The sequence below is a fragment of the Cherax quadricarinatus genome, chromosome 62, assembly GCF_038502225.1.
Source record: "Cherax quadricarinatus isolate ZL_2023a chromosome 62, ASM3850222v1, whole genome shotgun sequence".
Lineage (NCBI taxonomy): Eukaryota > Metazoa > Arthropoda > Malacostraca > Decapoda > Parastacidae > Cherax > Cherax quadricarinatus.
This window is the reverse complement of record NC_091353.1, coordinates 16,126,079-16,153,568: the sequence shown is the minus strand read 5'-3', so window position 1 is coordinate 16,153,568 and position 27,490 is coordinate 16,126,079. Positions and strand designations below refer to the sequence as shown.

Genomic DNA, 27,490 nt, shown 5'->3' with positions numbered 1-27,490 from the left:
TAAATATAGTTATGGAGAGAAAAAGCAATTTTTTTTTGTCTTTATCCTCTCATTTATTGTATCAGCAGAATGAAGCACCAGGACCTTGTTCAAGTGCACCAACATCCGTCCCACTCAGCGCTCAGACCACAACACCTACTCATAAAAGATCAACTTCTCGCAAGAGGTCATCCTCCCGGGGAAGATCATCTAAAAGGAGGTCAACATCTCGAGCAAGGTCTACGTCTAGAAAGAGATCGGCCTCTTGTACGAGGTCTTCATCGCGGGGACGCTCAAACAGAAAGCAGTCTCCATCTCACTCCAGGTCAGTTGCCTCTACAAGATCGTCAAGAGAATCGCATACTATCAGCCAAATTAATGTTTCTCACGTCTGATACACGATAACTGTGATCTAAAAGAAATTTATTGTGTGACGATTTCTGGTGATAATGCTTCCTTGTGCTCTTGGAAGACTGAACAGTCTGTGATTATATGACCTGAAAGTGCCATCAAGTTTCTTCTTGAACTCTGTTTACATAGTTTTTCAGACCAGTGTTAGAATTCTTTATGCGATGAATGTTGAAAACTTCCATGCCTTCCATTTATTGAAGAACATATTACTGTTAGCATTCAGTGATAAAACTGTGTTGCACAGTGTACCTAGAACTCGTTGGCTTCCTAAATAATGACTAAAGAGTTCTGGAGCAAACTGTGAACAAAAGGAACAGTGTAATTTGAAAATTAGAGGACTTTGAATAGACAAAGTACAACATTGAAGTAAGCTTTGAACTACTGTACCTTACAAAAATTCTCAGTGTTAAGAGATAACAACCAGCTGTCTGATTATAACTGTATACTAAAAATATAGTATGTTTTTCTAAAAAACTGACATTGTAAATGTATATATATTATATAAACAGTACTGTATATATAGACAAAATATATACAGTGGACCCCCGGTTAACGATATTTTTTCACTCCAGAAGTATGTTCAGGTGCCAGTACTGACCGAATTTGTTCCCATAAGGAATATTGTGAAGTAGATTAGTCCATTTCAGAGCCCCAAACACCACGTGGTGGTTAACGCTCTCGCTTCACACGGTGAGGGCCTGGGTTCGATTCCCAGCCAGAGTAGAAACATTGGACGTGTTTCTTTCCACCTGTTGTCTATGTTCCCCATCAGTAAAATGGGTACCTGGGTGTTAGTCGACTGGTGTGGGTCGCATCCTGGGACACTGACCTAAGGAGGCCTGGTCACAGACCGGGCCGCGGGGGCGTTGACCCCCGGAACTCTCTCCAGATCTCCAGATAAACATAATTGGTCGCATTCGGAGGTGATCGTTATGCGGGGGTCCACTGTACAGGGTATGTGTGCATATATATGTATATGGATGTAAGATTGTTTAATGTTTACATCTTAAATGTTTCATATGTATATATTATATTTTTTAAATGCCATATAAGTAACACTATTTTTAATGTGTGCTGTACAATTTCCTCAAACTAAAATTATCAAATTGGAGTAATATCTACATAGAATACTTACTTTTATGGCTTTCTAAATCTCTTAAACCATGCTTTAGTATTTAATATACGTATTTATCAGACATTTTGAAAAATGAGGTTATGTCACTTTACATTTATTTTTCTTAGTGGTAGCTTTGGAATCCAAAACAGTGGCATTTCAAAAGAGCTTGCTGCATATATAATTTGCTCAAGATGACATCTAATTTTTTTCATGATATATATTTGTAATGTATTTCACTCATAGTTTGCAACAATTGTTGTGTTGAGGTACAGTAACAAGAAACACACAACACCTCAACCATGTACTGTACTTGTCACTCTAATGTCACATATCATTGCCAGCGAGATTTAATCACAATATTTGACACATATTACGAGGAACTTGTACTTTAGTGATATGTTTTTTTTTTTTCCGTAAGCATACCTAAGGATAATGTTAATTTCTAGTTAGAGGGGCAAGTACTACAAGCATTATATATATACATTAAGAGATTTGAACACTGTGATCAAGTAAGCTGTTTTGTCCTTTATCCTCAGTTAAGAAAGTTACATATTTTAAATTTTTTGTGAGGCAAGATTTTAATTCTTAGATTAAGAGTTACTAGCATATTGTATAATTTTTTAAATATGAAGAACTGTGTAGCAAATGACTGACTATCCATAGTATACATACCTTTTGTCGCAAACATAGGATTAGAGTGTGATTATATTGTACATCACAGGATGCTGTTGAACAAGGCTAATGATGTGAATCATTAGTTTTGTAGATGAATGGTTCAGAGAACTGACAAATTGATAAATTAGACACATGTGCAACACTTGGTTATCATTAACCCTTTGAGGGTTTCGGACGTACTAGTACGGCTTACGACCCAGGGTTTTTGACGTACTAGTACGCCTAAATTCTAGCGCCCTCAAATCTAGTGGGAGAAAGCTGGTAGGCCTTCATATGAAAGAATGGGTCTATGTGGTCAGTGTGCACAGTCTAAAAAAAATCCTGCAGCACACAGTGCATAATGAGGAAAAAAAAACTTTTACCATTTTTTTGGAATAAAACAGCGACTTTGCACTGTATTTTCGTATGGTATTTATTGTTGTATTCTAGATTTCTTGGTCTCACTTTATAGAATGGAAGACATATTACAGAAATTGAGATGATTTTGTCTGGTTTTACAATGAAAGGTACCTTGAAATTGAGCTCAAAGTAGCAGAAATGTTCGATTTTTACCAAATTTCAAAAGTAAACAAATCGTGCCAAGCGTGCAATACACATCAACTGGTGAGTCTAATATTCTTTCTCAAGTGCACCAATAATATTTATACCATTTTTTATACTAATGCAGTAGTCTGCATAACATTAAATCTTATATTTTTTGTGAGAATAAAAATTCAAAGTGGAAAGCAAATTAATATAAGAGGGGCCTTGAGACGTGACTAATGACCAGAGGAAATGTCATTTTAGTGCCAGGAATGTCTTTCTTGTTTATTCTGGACCCTATTCGGAAATTGGCATCTTTTGAAATTTGTGTGAAATTGGCAAAATTGCTAAATTCTGACCACTGTACTGGATAGTTGAAATTCATAAATGGGTGGTTTCTTGCACCCATTCGATAGAAAAAATGGAGTTCTAGCGAAATATTTATGTGTTTTGTCGACTAGTACAGTGCAATTGGCCGAAAATGGGGCTCAAAGTGGGCAAAATCGCCGATGCGTAAACATCACCGAGACCGCTAACTTTGCAAGAGCATAATTCCGTAAGTTTTCCATCAAATTTCAAACTTTTGGTGTCCTTATGATCAGAAAAAGATTCTCTATCCTTTCATAAGAGAAAATAATTTTTTTTTTTAAATTTGGCCGACCCTGAGAACGAGTTTCGGAGAGGGCCTGTCGACCCTCAAAGGGTTAATGAGGAAACATTTTGGTGCAGGCGCTGACTGTCGCCTCATTACAGTTTCTCTCCAGCATGCGGTCGACCGTGTTTCCAATTGGGCCACCACGCATGGGTTTAAATTTTCCAGTACCAAAACTCACCAAATTACTTTCACTAGACGCTCTGTCATCTCCGATCATCCTTTGTACCTCTATGGCTCCCGTATCCCTGAACGTGACACAGTCAGGTTTCTAGGCCTTCTCTTTGACCGTAGGTTATCCTGGAAACCTCACATTACCTCTCTGAAGGCAACTTGTCACAGCCGGCTGAACCTTCTTAAAACCCTTGCTCATCTTTCATGGGGAGCTGATCGTCGAACTCTGCTTCGCCTACATTCAGCCCTCATTTTATCGAAAATCGATTATGGTGACCAGAGCTATTCAGCGGCCTCTCCTGCTACTCTCTCTAGCCTTAACCCCATCCATCACCAAGGATTACGTTTATGCCTTGGTGCTTTTTGCTCTTCCCCTGTTGAGAGCCTCTATGCAGAAGCGAATGTTCCATCCTTGTCTGATCTCTGTGATGCCCATTGCCTCTGCTACTATGTACGCTCTCACGATCTCCGCAATCCTTCCATTTATAGAATGGTCACCGATATTAGTAGACATTATTTGTTCGCCGCCCCTGTTTGCTCCATCCCTTCTCTCTTCGCCTACATTCACTCTTGTCTTCCCTCCAGTTACCACCTTTATATGTTCATGTAGCATCTCACTTTTCCCTACCCCCCTGGGAAGTTCCAGTTGTTCGGGTCTCTTTCTCACTCCCTTGCTCGAAAGCCCAACTTCCTATGGTGGCTTCCCGCTCTCTTTTTCTTGACCACTTCCACTCTCATTCTCATGCCATCGCAGTGTACACAGATGGCTCTAAGTCTTCTGACTGCATCTGATTCGCAGCAGTGTTTCCGGACAGCGTCGTGTGAGGACATTTACTATCTTCGGCTAGCATTTTTACTGCTGAATTGTATGCCATTCTTGCAGCACTTATTCGTATCGCATCTATGCCTGTGTCATCATTTGTGGTAGTCTCAGACTCCCTTAGTGCTCTACAGGCTATACGGAAATTTGATACACCTCACCCCCTAGTTCTCCGTATCCAACTTTGGCTACACTATATCTCTACCAGGCATAAAGATATTGTTTTTTGTTGGGTCCCTGGTCATGTTGACGTACAGGGCAATGAACAGGCAGACACTGCTGCGCGGTCAGCAGTACATGACCTACCAATTTCATATAGAGGTGTTCCATTTCTGGACTATTTTGCTGTAATAGCTACCCACCTTCATACCCGTTGGCAACAACGTTGGTCAACTCTGCTTGGTAACAAACTTCACTCTATTAAACCGAGCATAGGTTACTGGCCGTCTTCTTGTCATCAGTGCCGAGGTTGGGAGACTACTCTCTCCGGCCTTTGCATTGGCCACACTCATCTTACTCATGGGTGTCTCATGGAGAGGCACCCTGTTCCTCTCTGTGAGCAGTGTCAAGTTCCAGTATCAATTAGCCACATTCTATTAGACTGCCCTCTCTATCAATGAGCACGCAGAATTTACATCCAACGTTGTCTCTGCTCTACTACTCTCTCTTTGCCTTCCCTTCTTGCTGATGGACCCTCCTTTAATCCTGACTCTCTCATTGACTTCTTGAAAATGACTGATTTACCCCACAAACTCTGATGATACCTTTCGCACTCCCCTCAGCCCTTTCTACCTCAATCTCTTGCTGCCCTCTACCCTTTCACCATCCACTGCCTCGCTGTTCTCCGTAACCTATTACTCACCCATCTCCCTTTTGCCACCTGGTACTCTCGCTTCCTTCCTGCCCTGCAGCGCTGTATAGCCGTTGTGGTTTAGCGCTTCTTTTTGATTATAATAATAATTTGGCACACAGTGGCTTCATCAGTCCACACAAAGGAGAATGGTGAAGAACAGGAGAAGGTTGAGGTAATCAGTCCCTCAGCCTTGAGTCAATGTGATCAGTCCATCAATCTTGAAAAGAATACAGCATATGTGTGAAGAAGTGGCGCAGCAGTCGTAGGTGGTATCACACCTACGACTGCTGCAACTCTCCTGCCTACAGTATATAAGCCACTTCTTCGCACATATGCTGTATCCTTTTCAGAATTGAAGGACTGATCACATCGACTCAAGGCTGAGGGACTGATTATCTTAAACTCCTCCTGTTCCTCACCATTCTCCTTTGTATGGACTGATGAAGCTACTATGTGGTGAAACGTTTCCTCATTAAAGATAACCAAGTGTTGCACATGTGTCTAATTTATCATTAGTTTTTTTCGGTTTCAGTATGTAATAGTCCAACATGTATGCATTAATTGCATTTTGAATGAATTAAGTTGTAAGATGATGGAACACACACTGTGCAGGTATACTCTATATATTTTTTGCATCATTTAGTAGTTGAAACTTATGAGTAATATTTGTGTGTGTAGAATAAAAGGATAATTTTTACTTATTTAATGGATGCAAGATTGTCTTAAGTGTTTTCTGCTTAATATTGGCTCAAAAGGGAAGGAAAAAAATTATTTATACAATTTTATAAGTGGAAGAAGCTCATGTGCTCATATCTTGTGTATAACTCACAATGTTAAATAGTATAAAGGTTATATGAAGTAGAGAGTTGGCAGAGTAATGGAATTAGAAATTAATAGTATCAGAGTTCCTTTAGTTCTCTGTATATTTGGGGCCAATCCTAGTTGTGAGATGAGAATCTCGCTGCATGGTGACAGTAACAAATTATGGAAGGAATATTGGACATTGAACCAGCACCCTTGCACCTGTACATTGAGAGCAATACACACTAGGGCTGAGTTGACACAGCTAGACTTGCACTGAGTACTTGTAAGGACTGGTTCAGTTGCCAGTGCTCCTTAAACAATTTATAAACAGTTGGGCTTTGCCTGAGCCTGATCTCTGTGCTACAGGATCCTCTGTATTTGTGTTTGGTAAATATTTTATTTATTACAGTAGCACCCCTGTATCCTTGGGTCCAGTATCTGCAGTTTACATGTTGTCTGAAAATAACCCTTAATTTTGCCTAATAATGGCCTCGGAGTGCAAAAGTAATGATGGTGAAAGTTTTCAAAGCCTAAGAGAAGCTGTGAAATGCTTCCTATCAGTTAAAAAGTGATAATTCTCCCCTTACTGTGTGTAATTTATTAACCTGTATACTAGGTATGTATATAAAAAAATCAGCTTATATGTAAGGTTCGCCACTATCCACGGCAGGTCCTTGGAATGTAACCCCCGCGGATGTGGGGGTTCTACTGTATTGTAATAAATATTTTAACTAGGTCATGAAGCTCTATACGTTTAGCATTTTATAAATGCATCTTATTATAATCTCATAATTTTTCACTGTTTCATCAAATTACAGTTACATGATATACTAGTAATCAGGATTAATGTGTGTATATGGTACTTCAGTTAAAACACACAAACACTAATATTACCTCATGTATTATTTTTGTGCTAGATATGTATTCACACTTTCATAAATTGGTAACAGCTTATTTTATAATAAAAAGCTTAGTTTATAACAAATATTGTTACTGTTATGTAACATGTTTACTGAGGAAGATGAATAAGACACATGTGCAACAGTTGGGTATCTTTATAGTTACACATTTTGTCTACACAGTAGGCTTCTTCAGTCAAATACAGAGGCAGAAGGTGGAGTAGTGAAACAATGATGTAATCAGTCCATCAACCTTGGAGAAAAAGTATTTGAAGTGGTCAGTCCTTCAGCCTGGAGAACAGTTCAGCTCCATGATGGGAGGTAAGCTCTTCTCTAGGCTGAGGGACTGACTACCTCGAATACTTTTTCTCCGAGGCTGATGGACTGATTACATCATCATTTCACTACTACACCTGCTGCCTCTGTATTTGGCTTCTTCAGTCTACTGACACTGTTGTACATGTCTTAGTCATCAACTTGTTGGTATTTTATACCATTATCACATAACTGAGAAAAATATACCTTGTTAATGTGCCAAAGAATGCACTTGTGCTTTCAATATTTTGATGCAGTTTTTATGAGGACAATTAACCTTATGTACATTATACTTTATATACACCATAATTAACATCTGTATTCTAGGTACTGTAGATACACAGGTGTATACCACCCCCAAATAACCCTATTCCCACACCTCGGCCATGTCTCACAGCACCTACTTTTCTATCCCTACTTCATCTATGAATATGTAGAACTACCACACACATTAGCATTCTTATTTTATCAGTATATGGCCTTGATAAATGACTGAAAGGCCTTATTCATCTTTCTTCCCATCCTATCCTTTCATCTACAAATACTTTAGACACTTATGAAAGGTCCAGGTCAAAGAACAATCACAATACAGCATCTGGAACAGGTCACCAAAAACTCAAACTGCTATAGTTTAACAACTATAGCAGTGCTGCTGCTCCTCAAACCTCTTATGTGACAACAGTTCTCCCTTCACTAGTCTACCCAAAGGGTACTTGATCCTAACATGAAAAAGTGTGGCATTACAATGAGTTTTTCTGAAGTCACTGGCAGGCCCTTTAGATGGTGGTGTGGGCATCAGTAGAGGTAATTTGAACTGTGCTACTTCTGGTGGATTATTCTAACCCAACTACTGCCTTACCACTAGAAACAACAGCTTACATGGGTTTTTAAGCCCATAACACCCCTCTCTTCTCCTCATATTGATTATCCACCTGAGTTTTGTTTCAGTATAGCCAGCTTTGGGGCTCTCACTACAGTATGAAGTCCCCTCTCCTAAGTGTGGTGTTTGGTGAATTGAGGCCAAGGTTTTTCCAAGTTGTAGTTTATGAAGTAACAAAACTGAGCTATACAGGTACACATAGGTTCACCAGGACAATATAAATGTTATATTCATCGGGTAGGTGCTAAACCCTTAGGTGATCATTTGGAAGGCAAAAGGCAAGGTAATATGAAGACACTAATAGCAAAGTGGTGCAGGTGTTGCTTGATGCTAGTGAAGTACTTTGGCAAACTGACACATGCTTACTAATAATCCCAGCCTCCTAAGTAGGATACACCAGTATTCAAAGTTTGAAGCTGATCAAAAGTAGCATCCTCAAGTTATTGTACAAAAATTAAAATCAGAAATACTGTACATTAGTGCTGAAGACTTAAAAGAAACCAGATGAGGCATTCACACATTGCATGAAAACCAGGGAAAATTCACATCACATGAAAAACAGTAAAAATTAATTTGAAAAAAAAAATTACATGCAGAATGCATTATTCCACAATAACACGGACTTCTACGGAAGAATGGGTTCTGAGTACCGAATAATCAACTTAGGATGAATTTTCAGAAACGTATTAAAGTCATATGTTGCGGCGCTACTGTACATCAACATTTCCAGCTTCTTCGATAACCTGGCACTTATAGCTCAAGATGAAACCAAAAGTTCATCTAATTAAACTTGTCCAGAATTTACAGTTTGAAGCCAATTAGAGACAGCATTCTCCTGTTATAGCTAGGAATCCAATGATTCCAAGTTTAACTATGTCAGTAAATTACAAAATTTTCATCTGCAAAACCTGAACTTACAGGGCACCATCTTCTCCATAAGATTTATCGGCCATTAACCCTTAAATGGTCCAAACGTATATATACGTTTTTTCAACATCTGAAAGTATGGAAAAAATGTAGATCTTTTCTGTTTTACATTTGAAAACGTGTAAAAAAAACTTACCTACTTTTTTTTTGTTATATTTGAAAATATGTAAAAAAAAAGTAGATCTACTTTTGTAGCACTACGAATCTGAACGTTGATCTCTTTGGACCATTTAAGGGTTAAAGAGTGAAGCTGGGTAGAAGAAGCATAGTAAAGATACTTTATAGGAAAAAAAGTACACCATTTTAAAAACATGACTGACAAATTGGCATCTATACATTCCAATAATAATCTCAACCTTCTTTCTAAGTAGGATAAAATAATGATGAAATATTGAAGCTGATCAAACAAGAATTTCTTGAGCTATCACACTGAAAATAAAATTGGGAATGGACTAAAAAAAAAAAAATTGCCTAGAGGGCACCTTCATATGTCTGTAGTTACATAAAAACTTTCCCTAGTTACAGTACATACACCGTTACTGAAAAATTGAAGCCAATCAGATAAAACATTCAGGTTATAAATGAAAACAATTCAGACCAGTTACAGGCTCCCCTTCAGGGATACAGTCAGATCTCTTAAGGTCCCTCTATATAATGCATTTTTTTTTAAATGCAACTGAAAAAGTACATTCAAAACTAAATAGATCATGGAAAGGCCTTAGAGAGGCTGCTACTGCTAAGTACAAAGCATGGCAAAGGTATAAGAGACATCCTACCACCTATAACAGGAACTTGCACATGCAAGCCTGTAGGCATATGGGTGATGTTCAAAAGTGGGCCATTGCTAAATGGGAGGTGGACACTAAAAGAAAGTTAGCATCAGGTAGGGTAGGCTCCAAAACCTGGTGGTCCCTGGTCAAGGACAGACAAGGTTATCTGCCTGATGAACTTATTCCACCTCTAAATCGACAGGATGGGACCACCTCTACTAGTCAAGAGAAGGCGGACCTCTTTGCTGAACACTTTGCTACCAAAATGCAAGTTCCTGATCCAGCAAGGGACCCTCCTTGGCTAGCTGCAAGAACTGTGTCAAAACTGTCAGTGGTGACAATAAGGCAGGAGGAGGTGCATTTCCTACTTAAATCGCTTGACCAAGAAAAGGCTGTGGGCCCAGACAAGTTGAGCCCAAGATTGTTGAGATGTGCAGACCAGCTAGCAGCACCTCTAACTCGCATCTTTCAGCACTGCCTAGTACAGTGTAAATGGCCCTCTCTATGGAAAGAGGCAAATGTAGTCCCTGTTCACAAAAAGAAGAGCAGAGCAGAAATCAGCAACTACAGACCAGTGTCACTCCTGTCAATCACTGGTAAGATCCTTGAGACAATAATCTCAAGACAAATGACAGAGTTTTTTGACTACCACTCACTACTTTGTGATCATCAATATGACTTCAGGAAAGGTTACTCTGCTGCTGATCTGTTGTTAAACCTCTCCACTAAGTGGCACCAGTCACTGGATGAATCCAAAGTCAGCTGTGTGGTAGCACTGGACATTGCTGGCGCTTTCGACCGGGTGTGGCACCAGGGCCTCTTAGCAAAACTTCAAGCACTGGGAATTGCAGGCTCTACGCTATGTCTCCTCAGTGACTACCTTCATGGTAGATCTCTAAGTGTAGTTCTCAATGGAACGGAATCAGCAAGACATCCTATTGGGGCAAGTGTTCCACAAGGAAGCGTGCTGGGTCCATTGTTATGGAATGTCTACTTCAACGACCTTCTTCATCTCATCCCAGAATCACATGCATATGCAGACGACTGTACACTGACATTCACTTATCCAAGAGAAGAAATGCCAGCTGCTCTAAGCTACATCAATCACAAGCTGAGAGCTATATCAGCTTGGGGAAATAGATGGCAAGTAACATTTGCACCTGAGAAAACGCAAATGATGATCGTCTCTAGGCACCATGATGGTAATGCTGGTGCAGTAGTAAGGATGAATGGGAGGATGTTGGCACCTGGAGAAGAAGTTGATATCCTTGGGGTGAAATTTGACTCCAAACTAACCATGAAGAACCATGTTGTAAATCTTGCAAACAAGGCAGCCAGGAAGCTTACAGCACTTCGCCGTATCTCCCATCTGCTTGACAGTAGGGGTTGCAAGATCCTGTACGAGGCACAAGTACGCTCGCACCTTGAGTATGCTCCACTTTCTTGGTTTGCCTGCCCCCCCTCTCATCTGCGACTGCTTGACAGAGTAGAGAACAGAGCAAGACGTCTCATCTCTCGCCTGGACCCATCCTGGATAGATCTGTCATTTCAGCAGAGCCTTCAACATAGGAGGGATGTGGGTGGCCTTACTGTTATGTACAAGGCCAATATTGTCAAAATACCACACTTGGATCCACTTCAAGGACAGCGTGAAACAAGCTTTTATGCCACAAGACGGGCAGAAAGCAGCAACTTCACTCTGGCTGTACCCTTCTCCAGAACATCACTCCATCTGAGATCATACATACCCAGGATGACTCGAGTATGGAACACATTCGTACAGGATAATGATGTCAACGAGATAGTCAGTTGATCAAATGAAAATGCTGGCCCACAGATGGCTCCAACTTCATCCTGTTTCCTACTTGTATGTCTCATAACAATAAAAATGCTTTCAAATGAGCTGATGTAGGTAACAGCTCTTAGCTTGCCAATAAAGTTAGGAATCCTTAACCTGTAAATAGCTGTCAATAAAGCTAGGGATCCTTAACCTTGTCAAACCATTTTTAAAAAAAAAAAAAAAAAAAAAAAAAGTACAACTTATTCAAGTTCAGATGAATTTTTTTTTTCAAAATTGGATTTGTAAAAGAAATCACACTACACAGAACAGCTTAGTGAACCTGAAAACACATTTAATAAGTCTTAGAGCATTCCTGTTCATCATATTTTATACTACAGTGGTCCCTCGTTTTTCGTAATTAATCCGTTCCTGGAGGAGCTACTATAAACGAAATTTACGATTTGCGAATCGATTTTCCCCATAAGAAATAATGTAAATACAATTAATCTGTTCCTGACACCCAGAAGTATTAAAACAAACATTTTTTACATGAAATATACATGTAATACATAAACAATACAGTGGGAAATGATGAATGAAACATTAACAGCATAACACTTACCTTTATTGGAGATTCTTCTTAGTGTATGGGAGACTGGAGGAGGAGAGAGATTGGATTGTTTATAGTTTGGAAGGGGAATCCCCTTCCATCAACACCTCAGGTACCATTTGCTTTTCTGGGGTTGCTTCTCTTCTCTGTTTCTTAATGCCACATGGGCCACCTTGAGAGTCACTGGAGTCCTGTCTCGCAAAATAACTGTCCAGAGAGCTCTGTTTCTGGCGACTCTTTAACACTTCCCTAAAATGGCCCAAAACTTTGTCACTGTACATGTTGCCAACATGGCTTGCAACAACCTTGTTAGGGTGATATTTCTCCATAAAGCTTTCCATCTTACCCCACATAGTAAAAATCTCTTTAATTTCTGAAGAAGGCACCTTCTTCCATCTCTCCTCCTCCTCCTCCTCTGCAGCAAGATTCTGAGCTGCAATCTGTTGCTCTTCCTGCTGAAGCTCTTGCAGCTCCTCAGTGGGGAGCTCTTCGTTGTGGTCTTCCACCAATTCTTCCACATCCTCCAAACTCACATCCAACCCCATGGAACTCCCCAGTGCCACAATTGATTTTACAACAGACATAGGCTCATCAGGGTCAGTCCCAAACCCTTCAAAATCCCTCTTGTTAACACAATCTGGCCACAATTTTCTCCAGGCAGAGTTCAAAGTCCTGGTAGTCACTCCCTCCCAAGCCATACCTATAAGGGTTATGCAATGGAGGATGCTTAAGTGTCAAGTGAGGGTCAAGTGAGTGTCTGTGGTCACAGTCAAGCACCTGTGAAACATTGCTTTTGTGTAGAGTTTTTTAAAGTTTGCAATGACCTGCTGGTCCATGGGCTGGAGGAGAGGAGTGGTATTCGGGGCAAGAACTTTACTGTGATGAACCCAAACTCCTCGAAAATTAGGTCATCCAAGTTTGGAGGATGAGCAGGTGCATTGTCCATTACTAGCAGGCACTTGAGATCCAATTTCTTTTCCAGGAGATACTCCTTCACACTAGGGCCAAACACTTCATTGAACCATTCGACGAAAATTTCCCTCGTGACCCATGCCTTACTATTAGATTTCCAAAACACACAATTTACTCTTCATAACATTGTTTTTCCTGAACACTCTGGGATTTTCAGAATGGTACACTAGTAATGGCTTCACTTTGAAATCCCCACTAGCATTAGCACAGAACATTAGCATCAGCCTGTCTTTCATAGGCTTGTGTCCTGGCATTGCCATTTCCTCAAACCAGCCTTTGCTGGCCTTAAATTCACTCACTTCACCACTATTTGCAGGCAATTTCTTTACCAAATCTTCATGCAAATACCTAGCCTTTTCACAAATAAACAAAGTCATAAGAGTATCTCCTGCTAATTGTTTCTCATTTATCCACACCAATAATAACTTCTCAACCTCTTCGAGTACTGGTGATCTCATTTTTGTCAGCATAGTTACCCCCTTTGCAACAACAGCATCCTTGATTTCCTTTTTCTTGGCCACTATGGAACATAAGGTTGTGTAGGGTTTCTTATATATCCTGGCCAGTTCGGCCACTCTTGTACCACTTTCATATTGTTCAATGATGGTTTTCTTAAATTCAATCGTATTTCTCACCTTCTTTACCACAGGCTTGGCACTAGGAGCTTTCTTTGGAGCCATGGTAGCTTATTTAGTACTTGCAAGCACTAAAATAAATGGAATATTATGAAATATTTCGCTGGAGCACGTGAGGGGACCTTCGCTCACTGGTAAACAATGCCAGACTGGCTGCCGCCACGGCTCACGCCGTGGGTACGTGTCCCGGACGAACTACGACTCGTGAGTCAACCTATGAAAAGCGAGCCCATGTTTATACGAAAATATCCCTATGATTTCTGAAATTTACGATTGCCGAGAACTACGAAAAGCGAGGGACCACTGTACATACTTTATGCTCTTCAATATTACCGAGTCTAATGTGAAACTGATTTTAGAGTACATATAACTGATACCAAAGCCTGAATCAGAAGTTATCTGTGGGCTATACAAAGACTTTAATTGCATCTTATTTCCATGGGGTGATGTGCAGATTTTTTAATCATGACTCTGACATCTTTTTCTCTCTTAGAAAATATATATTATATATTAACATATTGGCCAATTCCCACCAAGGCAGGGTGGCCCCCCCAAAAAAAACTTTCATCATTCACTCCATCACTGTCTTGCCAGAGGGGTGCTTTACACTACAGTTTATAAAACTGCAACATTAACACCCCTCCTTCAGAGTGCACACACTGTACTTCCCATCTCCAGAACTCTAGTTTGGTCTGCTGGTTTCCCTGAATCCCTTCATAAATGTTACTTTGCTCACACTCCAACAGCATTCACTCCTATCAAATACACTCACACATGCTTGCTGGAAGTCCAAGCCCCTTGCACACAAAACCTCCTTTACCCTCTCCCTCCAGCCTTTCCTAGGCCGACCCCTACCCCGCCTTCCAAATGTATGTTATTATAGTGGAGGGATAAAATGTTATGCTGGTGACAAAGATACAGGCTCTAGAACAATTATTCATTAGAACAATAGTTGGCTCTTTGTGTAAAGATTCATTGGTACAACATCTGGCTCTGTGTAGAGCTTTATTGGTACATTTAGTTCTGGGTAGAGCTTCACTGGTACAACATTTGGTTGTGTGTTTAGTTTTATTGGTACAGCATTTAGCTTTATGTAGAGCTCTATTGAGAACAACATTTAGTTTTATGTAGAGCTTCACTGGTACAACACTTGGCTCTGCATAGAGCCTCATTGGTACAATATTTGGTACTGTGTAGATTCATTGGTACAACAGTTGACTATGTAGAGCTTCAATGGTACAACACTTAGCTTTATATATAGCTTCATTGGGACAACATTTTGCTTTATGTAGAGCTCTACTGGGAATAACATTTGTTTCTGTATAAGTTATGACATGATAAATATTCCTCAAAAGCTTGTTCAACAACTTGACTTTATCTTCATGACTGTCCAAATTTTCAATATATGAACCTAGTTTGTTGAAAAACTTAAATGCCATTACGTTATATGCTTGAAATTATACTTCAAATTTTTATGAATCTTTAGTTTTTTACTAAATCTCTTACACCCTGAGTGGCTTAAATATACTGCCTTGTCACACTGCCTTCACAACATATAAAAATAATGTTTAGTATTTTGAAAGTAAATCCTCTATTAAAGAGCTTTGATGCTATTTTAAGTACTTTTGAAAGTTATCTGACATCTTAAGCAAAATGATTGGTGTACAGTAAACTTCTCTATACAGTGTCATTGTATAAAGCATAATTGTAAATGTGATTGTATAAAGCATGATTGTAAATGTGATTGTATAAAGCATGGTTGTAAATGTGATTGAAAGAGTACGTCCACAACCGAATAGCATGTGAAAAGACCTTCACAGTACCTACCTACCAGACGGGAGTTTTGGGGGTCAACACCTCCATGGCTCAGTCCTTAACCCTTCGAGGGTTTTGGTCGTACTAGTACGGCTTACGACCCAGTGTTTTTGACGTACTAGTACGCCTAAATTCTAGCACCCTCAAATCTAATGAGAGAAAGCTGGTAGGCCTACATATGAAAGAATGGGTCTATGTGGCCAGTGTGCACAGTATAAAAAAAATCCTGCAGCACACAGTGCGTAATGAGAAAAAAAAAACTTGGACCGTGTTTTTGGAATAAAACAGCGACTTTGCACTGCATTTTCGTATGGTATTTATTGTTGTATTCTAGTTTTCTTGGTCTCATTTTATAGAATGGGAGACATATTACAGAAATTGAGATGATTTTGACTGGTTTTACAATGAAAAGTACCTTGAAATTGAGCGCAAAGTAGCAGAAATGTTCGATTTTTATCAAAGTTCAAAAGTAAACAAATCATGCCAAGCGTCCAATACATGTCAACTGGTGAGTCTAATATTCTTTCACAAGTGCGCTGATATTATTTATACCATTTCTACACTAATGCAGTAGTCTGTATAATAGTAAATCTTCTATTTTTTGTAAGAAGAAAAATTCAAAGTGGAAAGTCAAAGAAATATAAGAGGGGCCTGGGGATGTGACTAATGAACAGAGAACTTGTTATTTTAGTGCCAGGAATGTCTTTTTTGTTTATTCTGGACCCTATTCGGAAATTGGCATCTTTTGAAATTTGTGTGAAATTGGCAAAATTGCTAAATTCTGACCACTTTATTAGATAGTTGAAATTGGTAAATGGGTGGTTTCTTATACTCATTCGATAGAAAAAATCGAGTTCTAGCGAAATAGTTATGATTTTTGTCGACTAGTACATTGGAATTGGCCGAAAATAGGGCTCAAAGTGGGCAAAATCGCCGATGCGTAAACATCGTTGAGACCGCTAACTTCGCGAGAGCATAATTCCGCAAGTTTTCCATCAAATTTCATACTTTTGGTGTCATTATGATCGGGAAAAGATTCTCTATCTTTTCATAAGAAAAAATAATTTTTTTTTTAAATTTGGCCGACCCTGAGAGCAAGTTTCGAAGAGAGCCTGTCGACCCTCAAAGGGTTAACTAAGCTATTCAATTTTGGATGCACCTCTTCAATCATAATTACAAAAAACTACATGGAGGAGCTTTATGAGAAAGCTTACTGTGTGTATGTTTTGGTTCTGTGGGTTGCCTGAAATGTGATGTCAGCACACTTCTGGCAAGATAGTGATTGAATGAATGATGATGAATGGGGGTTTCCTCTTTTTTTGGGTAATCCTGCCTCGGTAAGAAGGCAGTCAATATGCTAAAAAAATCTCTCCCTCTTAATAACTAGAGACATACTGATACCTTCTTCAGTCAAGCATCTTTAATACAGTTATGATGTTTCAGTTTATAATTTGTCTTTCAACTCAAGAGGGCCTCTTGATCCAAGGAAGTGGATCTATCCTCCTATTCCTTAGTTCAAACCTAAGTACTGTATGACTTGTACGGGTTTAGCACTTCCCCATCCCATAATAATAATACAACTATCATTGCTCAAGATACTGGCATTAATGATCGAAATATTTCTCTATGTAGTGATACTAATGTTTATTATGGCATTACATTTTTTAATTTTAAATATTTTAAACAGGAAAAGTGTCTGGTTGGGTCAAGATTACTTCAGACCTTAACTCTGACTTCCTCAAGGTTTGAATTTAAGGCTTAAAATTTAATTACAAGAAAGGAAGAGGAGCAGAAGTTATATCTTCCAGTTTATTGAATAAATATTGTTAAGTGTATAGTGTATGCAATGTATGTTGGCCTCGTTATGTATGAATGAGAGCTGTGGCAATCATCAGTGTTGTGAATGTCATGCAAGGATCAACATGCTTTGTTCTATCACTACAAGATGATGAGCTGATAATGATGTATTTCAACTATCATCTTATTAATAAAGTCACTAAATGATGATAAGGTAATGATGTATCTCCACTATCATTTTCACTAAGTTACTACAAGAAGTTGAAGATAATGATGTATTTCAACTATCATCTTCATTAATAAAGTCACTAGAAGATAATGATGTATCTCAACTATTACCTTCATTAACAAAGTCATCACTTAAGTTTAATGTTTTACGATGTATAAGTGTTTAATATCATCTGCATTAATTAAATGTTGATTAAAGATCTGAGTAATATTGTGGTTTTATATACCTTGCAAATTCACTATTCTTTGTTGCAGTAATAAATTTTAGGAATAACTTAAGTATCTATACACAGAACTCTTCATGGGGACTACCTTAATACATGAATCCAAGGAATTACAGTAACCCTTCCCTTCCCTGAATCATATGTATTTACAGGTCGGCCATCACTAATACATTTCCATAAGTAATCTGGCACTAATTTCGGCTAGCATAATTTCAAATTTCTGGGATTGCCACACCAACCTGCCACTACTGTTTCGTGGTGCTATTGCTACATAAGTCATTCCAGTTTCTTTTTCTCCATTTATTGTTATAACCTGTTTACTTTTAGCCCTAGCCATGGTTCCAATGAATAAAAGAAATGCACATACACTGTACATTGTCCATAAAAGATAAGGTGGCTTTGAAGCCACTGTTGGTCGCCACAAGCTCAGCTCACTCAGATTAAGCTGTGACCAGTAAATTTGGGCCGACATGAGAGAATAGGTCTGTGTGGTAAGTGTGCACTATATAAAACAATCCTGCAGGACACACTGCATAATAAGAAAAAAAACTGTCACCGTGCACTTTGCCCCAGGCCCAGACTTGTGGAACTCTATATTCCTCAAGAAATGCAAGAAGCCCCTATCGCATGCCTTCAGCATTCTATGGAGAGGGAGCATGGACACAGGGGTCATCCCACACACACTAAAAACAACACATAGCCCACTCCACAAAGGTGGCAGTAAAGCAATTACAAAGAACTGCAAACTGACAGCACTAGCATAAAAATCTTTGAGAGGGTTCCAAGAAACAAGATCACTAACCACCTACATACCCATCAATTACACAACCCAGGGCAACATGGGTTTAGAGCAGGTAGCTCCTGCCTGTCTCAACTACTGGACCACTATGACAAGGTTCTGGATGCTGTAGAGGATCAACAAAATACAGATGTAGTATACACAGACTTTGCAAAAGCCTTCTACAAGTGTGACCATGGTGTAATAGCACACAAAATGCATGATAAAGGAATAACAGGAAAAGTGGTAGACAGATCTATAACTTCCTGACAAAAAGAACACAAAGAGTAATAGTAAACAGAATAAAGTCCCAGGCAGCCACGGTAAAAAGCTCTGTTCCACAAGGCACAGAACTTGCTCCTATTCTATTCCTCATCCTCATTTCTGACAAAGACAGAGATGTAAGCTATAGCTCTGTGTCTTCCTTTGCGGATGACACCTGGATTACCATGGCAGTGACCTCCATTGGAGACATCGCAAGACTCCAAGAGGACATCAACCAAATCTCTGAATGGGCCACTCAAAACAATATGAATTTCAACAAGGAGAAATTTCAACTACTCAGATTCAAAGTTTATTCTCTATAAGGATTACAATGCTGAGTCTACAGAATTTGGTTATTGTGTGGTTTACATGTAGTAAAATAATAATTACAGAGTGTACCACTAGAACACCTAGCATGGCTAGGCATTTCAGGCAGACTTAGATTAATTCTTAAATTTAAAATATTACAAATTATGAGGTAAGTTGGTATTATGGCTAAGTGACTAAATACTAGTTTGTGAGTTTAGCAATGTGAATGCTTTTGTTTTGGCACAGTACATAGTTTCAGTATTGGAGTATCACAGGCCAACTTATGACTAGTTAGGATTCATTATTTTAAGATTGAGATTGATATTTCTGTTTATGGTCAAATGGGTGAGTGAGTGTAAGTGTGAACCACCAGGTGGTATTCGTGTAGTTAGTTGACAGGGTGTATCTGGGAGATAAGATGTTTTCTAATGGTAGTTTTGAAGGTGATGAATGTGTCTGCAGTTCTAGAGTTTTCAGGTAGGGTGTTCCAGATTTTAGGGCCTTTGACATACATTGAACTTTTGTAAAGGTTTAGTCAGACACAGGGAATGTCATAGAGATGTTTGTGTCTGGTGTTATGCCTGTGGGTTCTGTCACAACTATCAAGAAAGCATTTTAGGTCAAGGTTAATATTGGAATTTAAGATCCTGTAGATGTAGATTGCACAGTAGTAAGTGTGGATGTACTGAACAGGGAGTAAGTTTAGATCTATGAAGAGTGGGGAGGTGTGTTGCCAGGGATGGGATTTAGTGATTATTCTTACTGCGGCTTTTTGTTGGGTTATTACTGGCTTTAGGTGTGTTGCTGCAGTTGATCCCCAAGCACAAATAGCATAGGTGAGGTATGGATAAATGAGTGGTATAGTGTGAGAAGGGCATTTTGTGGCACGTAGTATCGTATCTTGGAGAGGATCCTAACCGTTTCGGATACTTTTTTGGTTATGTGTTGGATATGGGTGCTGAAATTCAGGTTGTTGTCCAGGTATAGGCCTAGGAATTTGCCCTCATTATGTCTGGCAGAGTGTTGTCGATCTTAATGCTAATTTGCGCAACCCCTGCTCTGCTGCCAAACAAAATATAGTAGGATTTGTCAGTGTTAAGCGTAAGTTTAGTGGCTGTCATCCAAGTCGATATTTTGATCAGCTCCTCGTTAACAATGGTGTTGAGGGTGGCAAGATTAGGGTGAGAGATGACATAAGTCGTGTCGTCAGCAAAGAGAATGGGGTTCAGGTGTTGGGATACGTTTGGAAGATTATTGATGTATATGAGGAAGAGCAGGGGACCAGGACACTTCCCTGCGGAACCCCAGTATCAAGTGGCCGTGTTGTTGATGCTGTGTCTTTAATGATGACATACTGATACCTATTAGTAAGGTAAGATTTGAAATATGCAAGCGCATGGCCTCTTATATCGTAATGGTCAAGTTTGTGGAGTAGGATGCCGTGGTCTACTGTGTCAAAAGCTTTTCTTAGGTCAATAAAAATTCCTAGTGGATATTCCTTATTTTCCAATACTGTGTAAAGCATCATTAGTGCTTTTATTTTTCCTGAATCCAAATTGGCAGGGGTTGAGTATGTTTTGTGCCGTTATAAATGAATATACAGTGGACCCCCGCATACCGTTGGCATCACATAACGTTAAATCCGCATACCGATACATTTTATCACTAAGATTTTGCCTCGCATACCGCTAAAAAACCCGCTCAATGCTATTCGTCCGAGACGTGTCTAATGTGCGGCCTGAGCCAGCCTCACATGTTACGCCGGTGGCATTGTTTACCAGCCAGCCTCCGCGGTAACATCCAAGCATACAATCGGAACATTTCGTATTATTACAGTGTTTTTGGTGATTTTATCTGCAAAATAAGTGACCATGGGCCCCAAGAAAGCTTCTAGTGCCAACCCTACAGGAATAAGGGTGAGAATTACTATAGAGATGAAAATATGAAAGTGGAGTGCGTGTCTCCGAGCTGGCCAGGTTGTATAGTAAACCCCAATCAACCATCGCTACTATTGTGTCCAAGAAAACGGCAATCAAGGAAGCTGTTCTTGCCAAAGGTTCAACTGTGCTTTTGAAACAGAGATCACAAGTGATAGAAGATGTTGAGAGACTCTTATTGGTGTGGATAAATGAAAAACAGATAGCAGGAGATAGCATCTCTCAAGTGATCATAAGTGAAAAGGCTAGGAAGTTGCAACTAGTGATGATGTGAGTGAATTTAAGGCCAGCAAAGGTTGGTTTGAGAGATTTAAGAAGCATAGTGGCATACATAGTGTGATAAGGCATGGTGAGGCTGCCAATTCGGACCACAAAGCAGCTGAAAAATATGTGCAGGAATTCAAGGAGTACATAGACAGTGAAGGACTGAAACCTGAACAAGTACTCACCTATTTGTACTCACCTATTTGTGGTTGCAGGGGTCGAGTCCTAGTTCCTGGCCTGAAACAGGCCTGTTCTGGAAGAAAATGCCAAGCAGGACCTACATTACTCAGGAGGAAAAGGCACTCCCATGACATAAGCCTATGAAAGACTGGCTTACTCTTCTCATGTGTTCCAATGCTAGTGGTGATTGCAAAGTGAAGCCTTTATTAGTGTATCACTCTGAAACTCCCAGAGCGTTCAGGCAAAAGAATATCCTCAAGGCTAATTTGTGTGTGCTGTGGAGGGCAAACAGTAAGGCATTGGTCACTAGGGACTTTTTCTATGACTGGTTACACCAAGCATTTGCCCCCAATGTGAAAAATTACCTAACTGAAAAGAAATTAGACCTTAAGTGCCTCCTGGTGTTAGACAATGCCCCTGGTCATCCTACAGACGTAGCAGAGCGACGTTGTGGGGACATGAGCTTCATTAAGGTGAAGTTTTTGCCTCCTAATACCACTCCTCTCCTGCAGCCCATGGACCAGCAGGTTATTGCAAATTTCAAAAAACTGTACACAAAAGCTCTGTTTGAAAGGTGCTTTGTAGTGACCTCAGAAACTCAATTGACTCTTAAGAGAGTTTTGGAGAGATCATTTTAATATCCTCAATTGTGTAAACCTTATAGGTAAGGCTTGGGAGGGAGTGACTAAGAGGGCCTTGAATTCTGCTTGGAAGAAACTGTGGCCAGAATGTGTAGACCAAAGGGATTTTGAAGGATTTGAGGCTAACCCTGGGAATCCTATGCCAGTTGAGGAATCCACTGTGGCATTGGGAAAGTCCTTGGCTGATCATCTAGTAGGCCAAGGTTGATGTTGAAGTCTCCAGCTAAGAGAAGGTGGTGCTTATTCATTTGTCTGTTTGTTATTAGTGCCTTTAATTTCTCACTGAAATTTGGGATGTTTGTGTGGGGTATCCGGTAAATGGCACCGATTGTTATAGGTGTCTTAAGGTTTTTTACAGTAAAATTAGCAAAAATGTATTCCCCATATTCATCACTAAAGCAAGTGGTGCTAATACAAGATAATTGGTTAGAGTAATAGATTGCAATACCACCTCCAACTTGGTATGGTCTGCAGTTGTGAATTGCTGTGTATCCTGGTAGAGGGTAGATATCTATTGTGTCCTGCTTAAGCCAGGTCTCAGTAAGAATAATGCAGGATAAGGGTGTCTTTAGTGATTCAAGGAGTGCCAGGAGGTCATCATAGTGTTTGCTTAAGGACCTGATGTTGTAGTTAAGTACTGATAGACTTTTAGAATTGTTTAGGATAGTGCTGGCTTGTGATGCTGTGTTATAAAGGCAGTTACTTTCCAATAGGTTTTGATTGGGTGTCAGATTATGGAGGTTTAGATCAGGGTCAATGTGATCAATCATCTTCTAGGTTTAAATTATGATTATTTATATCCTGAGTTGTTTGTTGAGTTCTAGTACTGATATCTGTAGTGGTGGGAAGTTTGGACAAGTATATAACTAGAGTATTTTGGTCATATAGAGTATAGTCACTAATACACATAATGAAGTTGATGTTGTCTATGTGTTGTGCTGGAATGAGCTAAAGTACAACTAGGTATAAACTAATAATATAAAAATACAAATTAAAAATAGCACAAGATTCTCACTTGTAATTGCACTAAGGTCTAATATAATGACTTTGGTATAGTCTATGTATTGAGCTAGAATGAGCTATAGTACAACTAGGTTTAATCTAATAATATAAAAATACAAATTAAAAATAGCAATAGACTCTCACTAGTAATTGCACTATTGTCTAATATAATGAATTTAGTACTGACTATGTATTGAGCTAGAATGAGCTATAGTACAACTGAGTTTAATCTAATAATATAAAAAAGGCACAACTCTCAATTGTAATTGCACTAAGGTGTTATATAAGTTGTTTACAAGAATTAGAGTATAACTAGATTTAAATTGACAAGATAAAATACACAAGTTAAGGTAGCAAAAGAATAATAAAAAAATGATAAAAATAAAAATAACAGATATGGGAAACTTGAGGAAATTAAAAATGTATCAGGGTATACGACAAATTCTAACCATATAATAGAGCAAAAAAGTAATGTGAAGGACCTGGGAGTGATAATGTCAGAGGATCTTGCCTTCAAAGACCATAACAATGTATCTACCTCATCCGCTAGGAAAATGATAGAATGGATAATGAGAACCTTCAAAACTAGGGATGCCAAACCCATGATTCTCTTCAAATCGTTTGTGCTCTCTAGGTTGGAATACTGCTGTATTCTAACGGCCCCCTTCAAGGCTGGCGACATTGCAGACCTGAAGAGTGTACAAACAACTTTCACAGCACACACAAGTATGATAAGGTACCTAAATTACTGGGAATGGTGGAAGGTCCTTGATCTGTATTCCCTGGAATGCAGGCAAGAGAGATACATGATAATATACACTTGGAAGGTCCTGTAGGGACTGGTACCAAACCTGAAAATCACTCCCTATGAAAGCAAGACTCGGCAGATGCAACATTCCCCTGATGACAAGCAGGGGCGCCACGAGTACATTGAGACAACACAATAAGTGTCCGGGGCTCAAGACTGTTCAACTGCCTCCCGGCATACATAAGGGGGATTACCAACAGACCCCTGACTGTCTTTAAGAAGACACTGGACAGGCACCTAAAGTCAGTACCTGACCAACTGGGCTGTGGTTCGTACGTCAGCTTGCTTGCGGCCAGCAGTAACAGCCTGGTTGATCAGACCCTGCTCCACCATGAAGCCTGATCTCAGACCGAGCCGCAGGGGTGTTGACCCCTCAAACCCTCTCCAGGTAAACTCCAGGTGGTGTAAAACAGCGACTTTGAGGTGTATTTTCGTATGTCTTTATTTGGTTGTATTCTCGTTTTTTGGTCTCATTTGATAGAATGGAAGATATATTACAGAAACAGATATGATTTTGATTGGTTTCATGACGAAAAGTACCTTGAAATTGAGCTCAACATAGCCGAAATGTTGGATATTTGCTAATGTTCAAGAGTAAACAAATGACTTCACTGTCCAATACATGTCCAATTGGCCGGTCTAATACGCAGTCACAAATGGGCTGACATTATTTATACAATTATTACAACAATGCAGTAGTCTGCATAACAGTAAATCTTCTATGTGTCAGACACTGCAACACAAGGGTATCTTGGTACAGACCTGCAATCAACTTCAACAACTTCCACTAGTGAGAGGGGCTGGGTTTGAGAGGGACCTGACCTCTCAGCATCTGAGTTCTTACCTCTCCTAGTGGCCTACGTCTCACCTCTTGGCGCTATAAAAGCTCCATCCTGTCACTTCATCTCCATATTGTTTCATTCTATGGAACAATGCTCTTCTCCAGACTGAGGGACTGACCACCTCAAAACTTTAAGGGTGATGGACTGATTACATCGTCTTCAAGTATCTTCTGCTTCTATCAACTTTTCTTTACTTGACTGAAGAAGCCTACTGTGTAGGCGAAACGTTTCAAAATAAAGATACCTAACTGTTGCATATGTGTCTTACCTAACAAATCTTCTATTTTTTTGTGTGAAAAAAATTCAAAATGGAAAGCAAGAGTAATACAAGAGGGACTGGAGACGTGACTAATGGAGTGAGTTAGTTTAATATGTTTATTATGCACCCCATACCCATCCTGTGGGCGGTAGTCAAAAGATTACAGAGGTACATAATGGGTCCAGGGACTGGGCCTCAAAGTTTTGATGGCTGAGCAAGTTACAGAGAAAATGTTATTTTAGTGCCAAGAATGTCTGCACTGTTTATTCTGGACCCTATTTTGAAATTGGCATCTTATGAAATTTGTGTGATATTGACCAAATTACCGATTTCTGACCACTTTATTGGGTAGTTAAAATAGAATAGAATAGAAGGAATACTAGCGAAATAGCTACGAGTTTGGTAGACTGGAACAATGGAATGGGTACAAAATAGGGCATAAAGTGGGTGAAATCGCCGATGCATAAATATCACCGTTGGGTTAAGTGTATTCTAACCTAACCACTCTGTAATAGGGCAAAATCACTAATCTGGCACTCTACAGGTCCCGATGATGCTAACCTGTACCTCTTATTTCTCAGACACTGTGATCTCCCTACTGATTTACCATTTCCCCTTAATAATAATAATATACAAGGACTTGAGTCCTGGAGGTTGGAAGGGCAGTGCCAGCACCCTGAACGAGGGGTGGAGTTGGAGAGTAATCCGATTGTGATGTTAGCTCACTACTGGTAAGAGAACAATTGAATGAATGAAAGTTAATGTGTTTCTTTCTTCTGGGACACCTTGCCTTGGTAATGCACTGGTTAAATAATGAGACACTTTTGAAGAGATTCTTAATTATTATATTCCCAAGTGTTAAACTTGTATGGATTTCACACTTATCACTATTGCACCAGCACAATATAACACTATCACCATTATTAGCTGGCGTGGAAGCCCCAATTATATAGCTATCTTAATTATTTAAGGTTCCTAAACATATATTTTGTAGGTACCTCTATATAAGTTCTTTGTGAAAGTTAGCACAGGCCTGGGATTGAAGAGATCCCGGTCATAGTGTGATTTAGATGGCACACTGGACCTCTGTGCAAAAGTAAAACTTTCTAACACTGATAACACAAACTTATGTTACCAATGTAGTTGTGCAAAATACTGTATATTCTCCAAAAATACAGTGTGTTCTATATGTAAATTGATGGCCTATATTGTAGGTAATAAAAATTAATTTGTAAATAAAGAACCAGCGATGGGCGAGCGTTGCTGGGGAGAGACACCATTGTTTTTTGAATGTGATACAAGCACGTTAGTGTAATGTGTATAATTTTCGTCGCTCTAGGGGTTATATTGGGCTTAAAACCTCTCAAATAGGAGCTGAAATTGTTGGAATAGCAGACCTGCATAACGTGAGAAATCAGGCGATATTACCCCAGCTAAGTCACGTCTATGTTATGTTTAGAATTCTGGCCAGTATTTCTTCATAAATTTTGACAGGGGGGGTTCTGTACATGACACACAGTAATCTGCAGACTAATTGGTGAGTGGTATTAAGATAAATTCTCCTTCTGTTATATAAATGTGTATATGTAATCATTTATTAATTTTAACATACAGTCTACAAATTTATAGTAATGTTTACCATAATTCTTGGTAATGTATATTTCATTTGAAATTAATATAGGTCAAGAGTGACTTGTGGATATGACAGTCGTAGGTATCAAAGGGGGACATTTTTTGCGACCTAGGTGTCCTAAAATTCTTACTTGTCTCTGTAACTTTGATAAATAATAATTATCTTTGTTACCATTAACTGGTATGTATCTAATGAGATACATCCAGGTAAATTTAATTTTCCACAGTAGTATCAGTTTACCTGGAGAGAGTTCCGGGGGTCAACGCCCCCGTGACCCGGTCTGTGACCAGGCCTTGTGGTGGAACAGGGCCTGATCAACCAGGCTGTTACTGCTGGCTGCATGCAATCCAATGTACGAGCCACAACCCAGCTGGTCAGGTACCAACTTTAGGTGCCTGTCTAGTGCCTGCTTGAGGACAGCCAGGGGTCTATTGGTAATCCCCCTTATGTATGCTGGGAGGCAGTTGAACAATCTTGGGCCCCTGACAGTTATTGTGTTGTCTCTTAGCGTGCTAATGACACCCCTGCTTTCCAATGGGGGGATGTTGCATTGTCTGCCGAGTCTTTTGCTTTCAGAGAGAGTGATTTTCGTGTGCAAGTTTGGTACTAGTCCCTCTAGGATTTTCCAGGTGAATATAATCATGTATCTCTCCCACCTGCATTCCAGGGAGTACAGGTTCAGGAACTTTAAGCGCTCCCAGTAATTGAGGTGTT

General features: G+C 39.5%; 1 protein-coding gene across 3 annotated transcripts in view; it reads left to right on the top strand.

Moving 5' to 3' along the window:
- Positions 1-17,846, top strand: part of LOC138854551 (uncharacterized) — a 30,170-nt gene extending 12,324 nt beyond the window's left edge. For 2 of the 3 annotated variants that reach the window (XM_070098469.1, XM_070098470.1), the window contains exon 4: positions 66-17,846. In XM_070098469.1, the coding sequence (XP_069954570.1) occupies positions 66-374 (309 nt within the window). In that variant the 3' untranslated portion in view covers positions 375-17,846. The remainder of the gene's footprint in view (positions 1-65) is intronic. The other variant, XM_070098471.1, reaches the window with a different exon arrangement.
- The last annotated feature ends 9,644 nt before the right edge of the window (positions 17,847-27,490 follow it).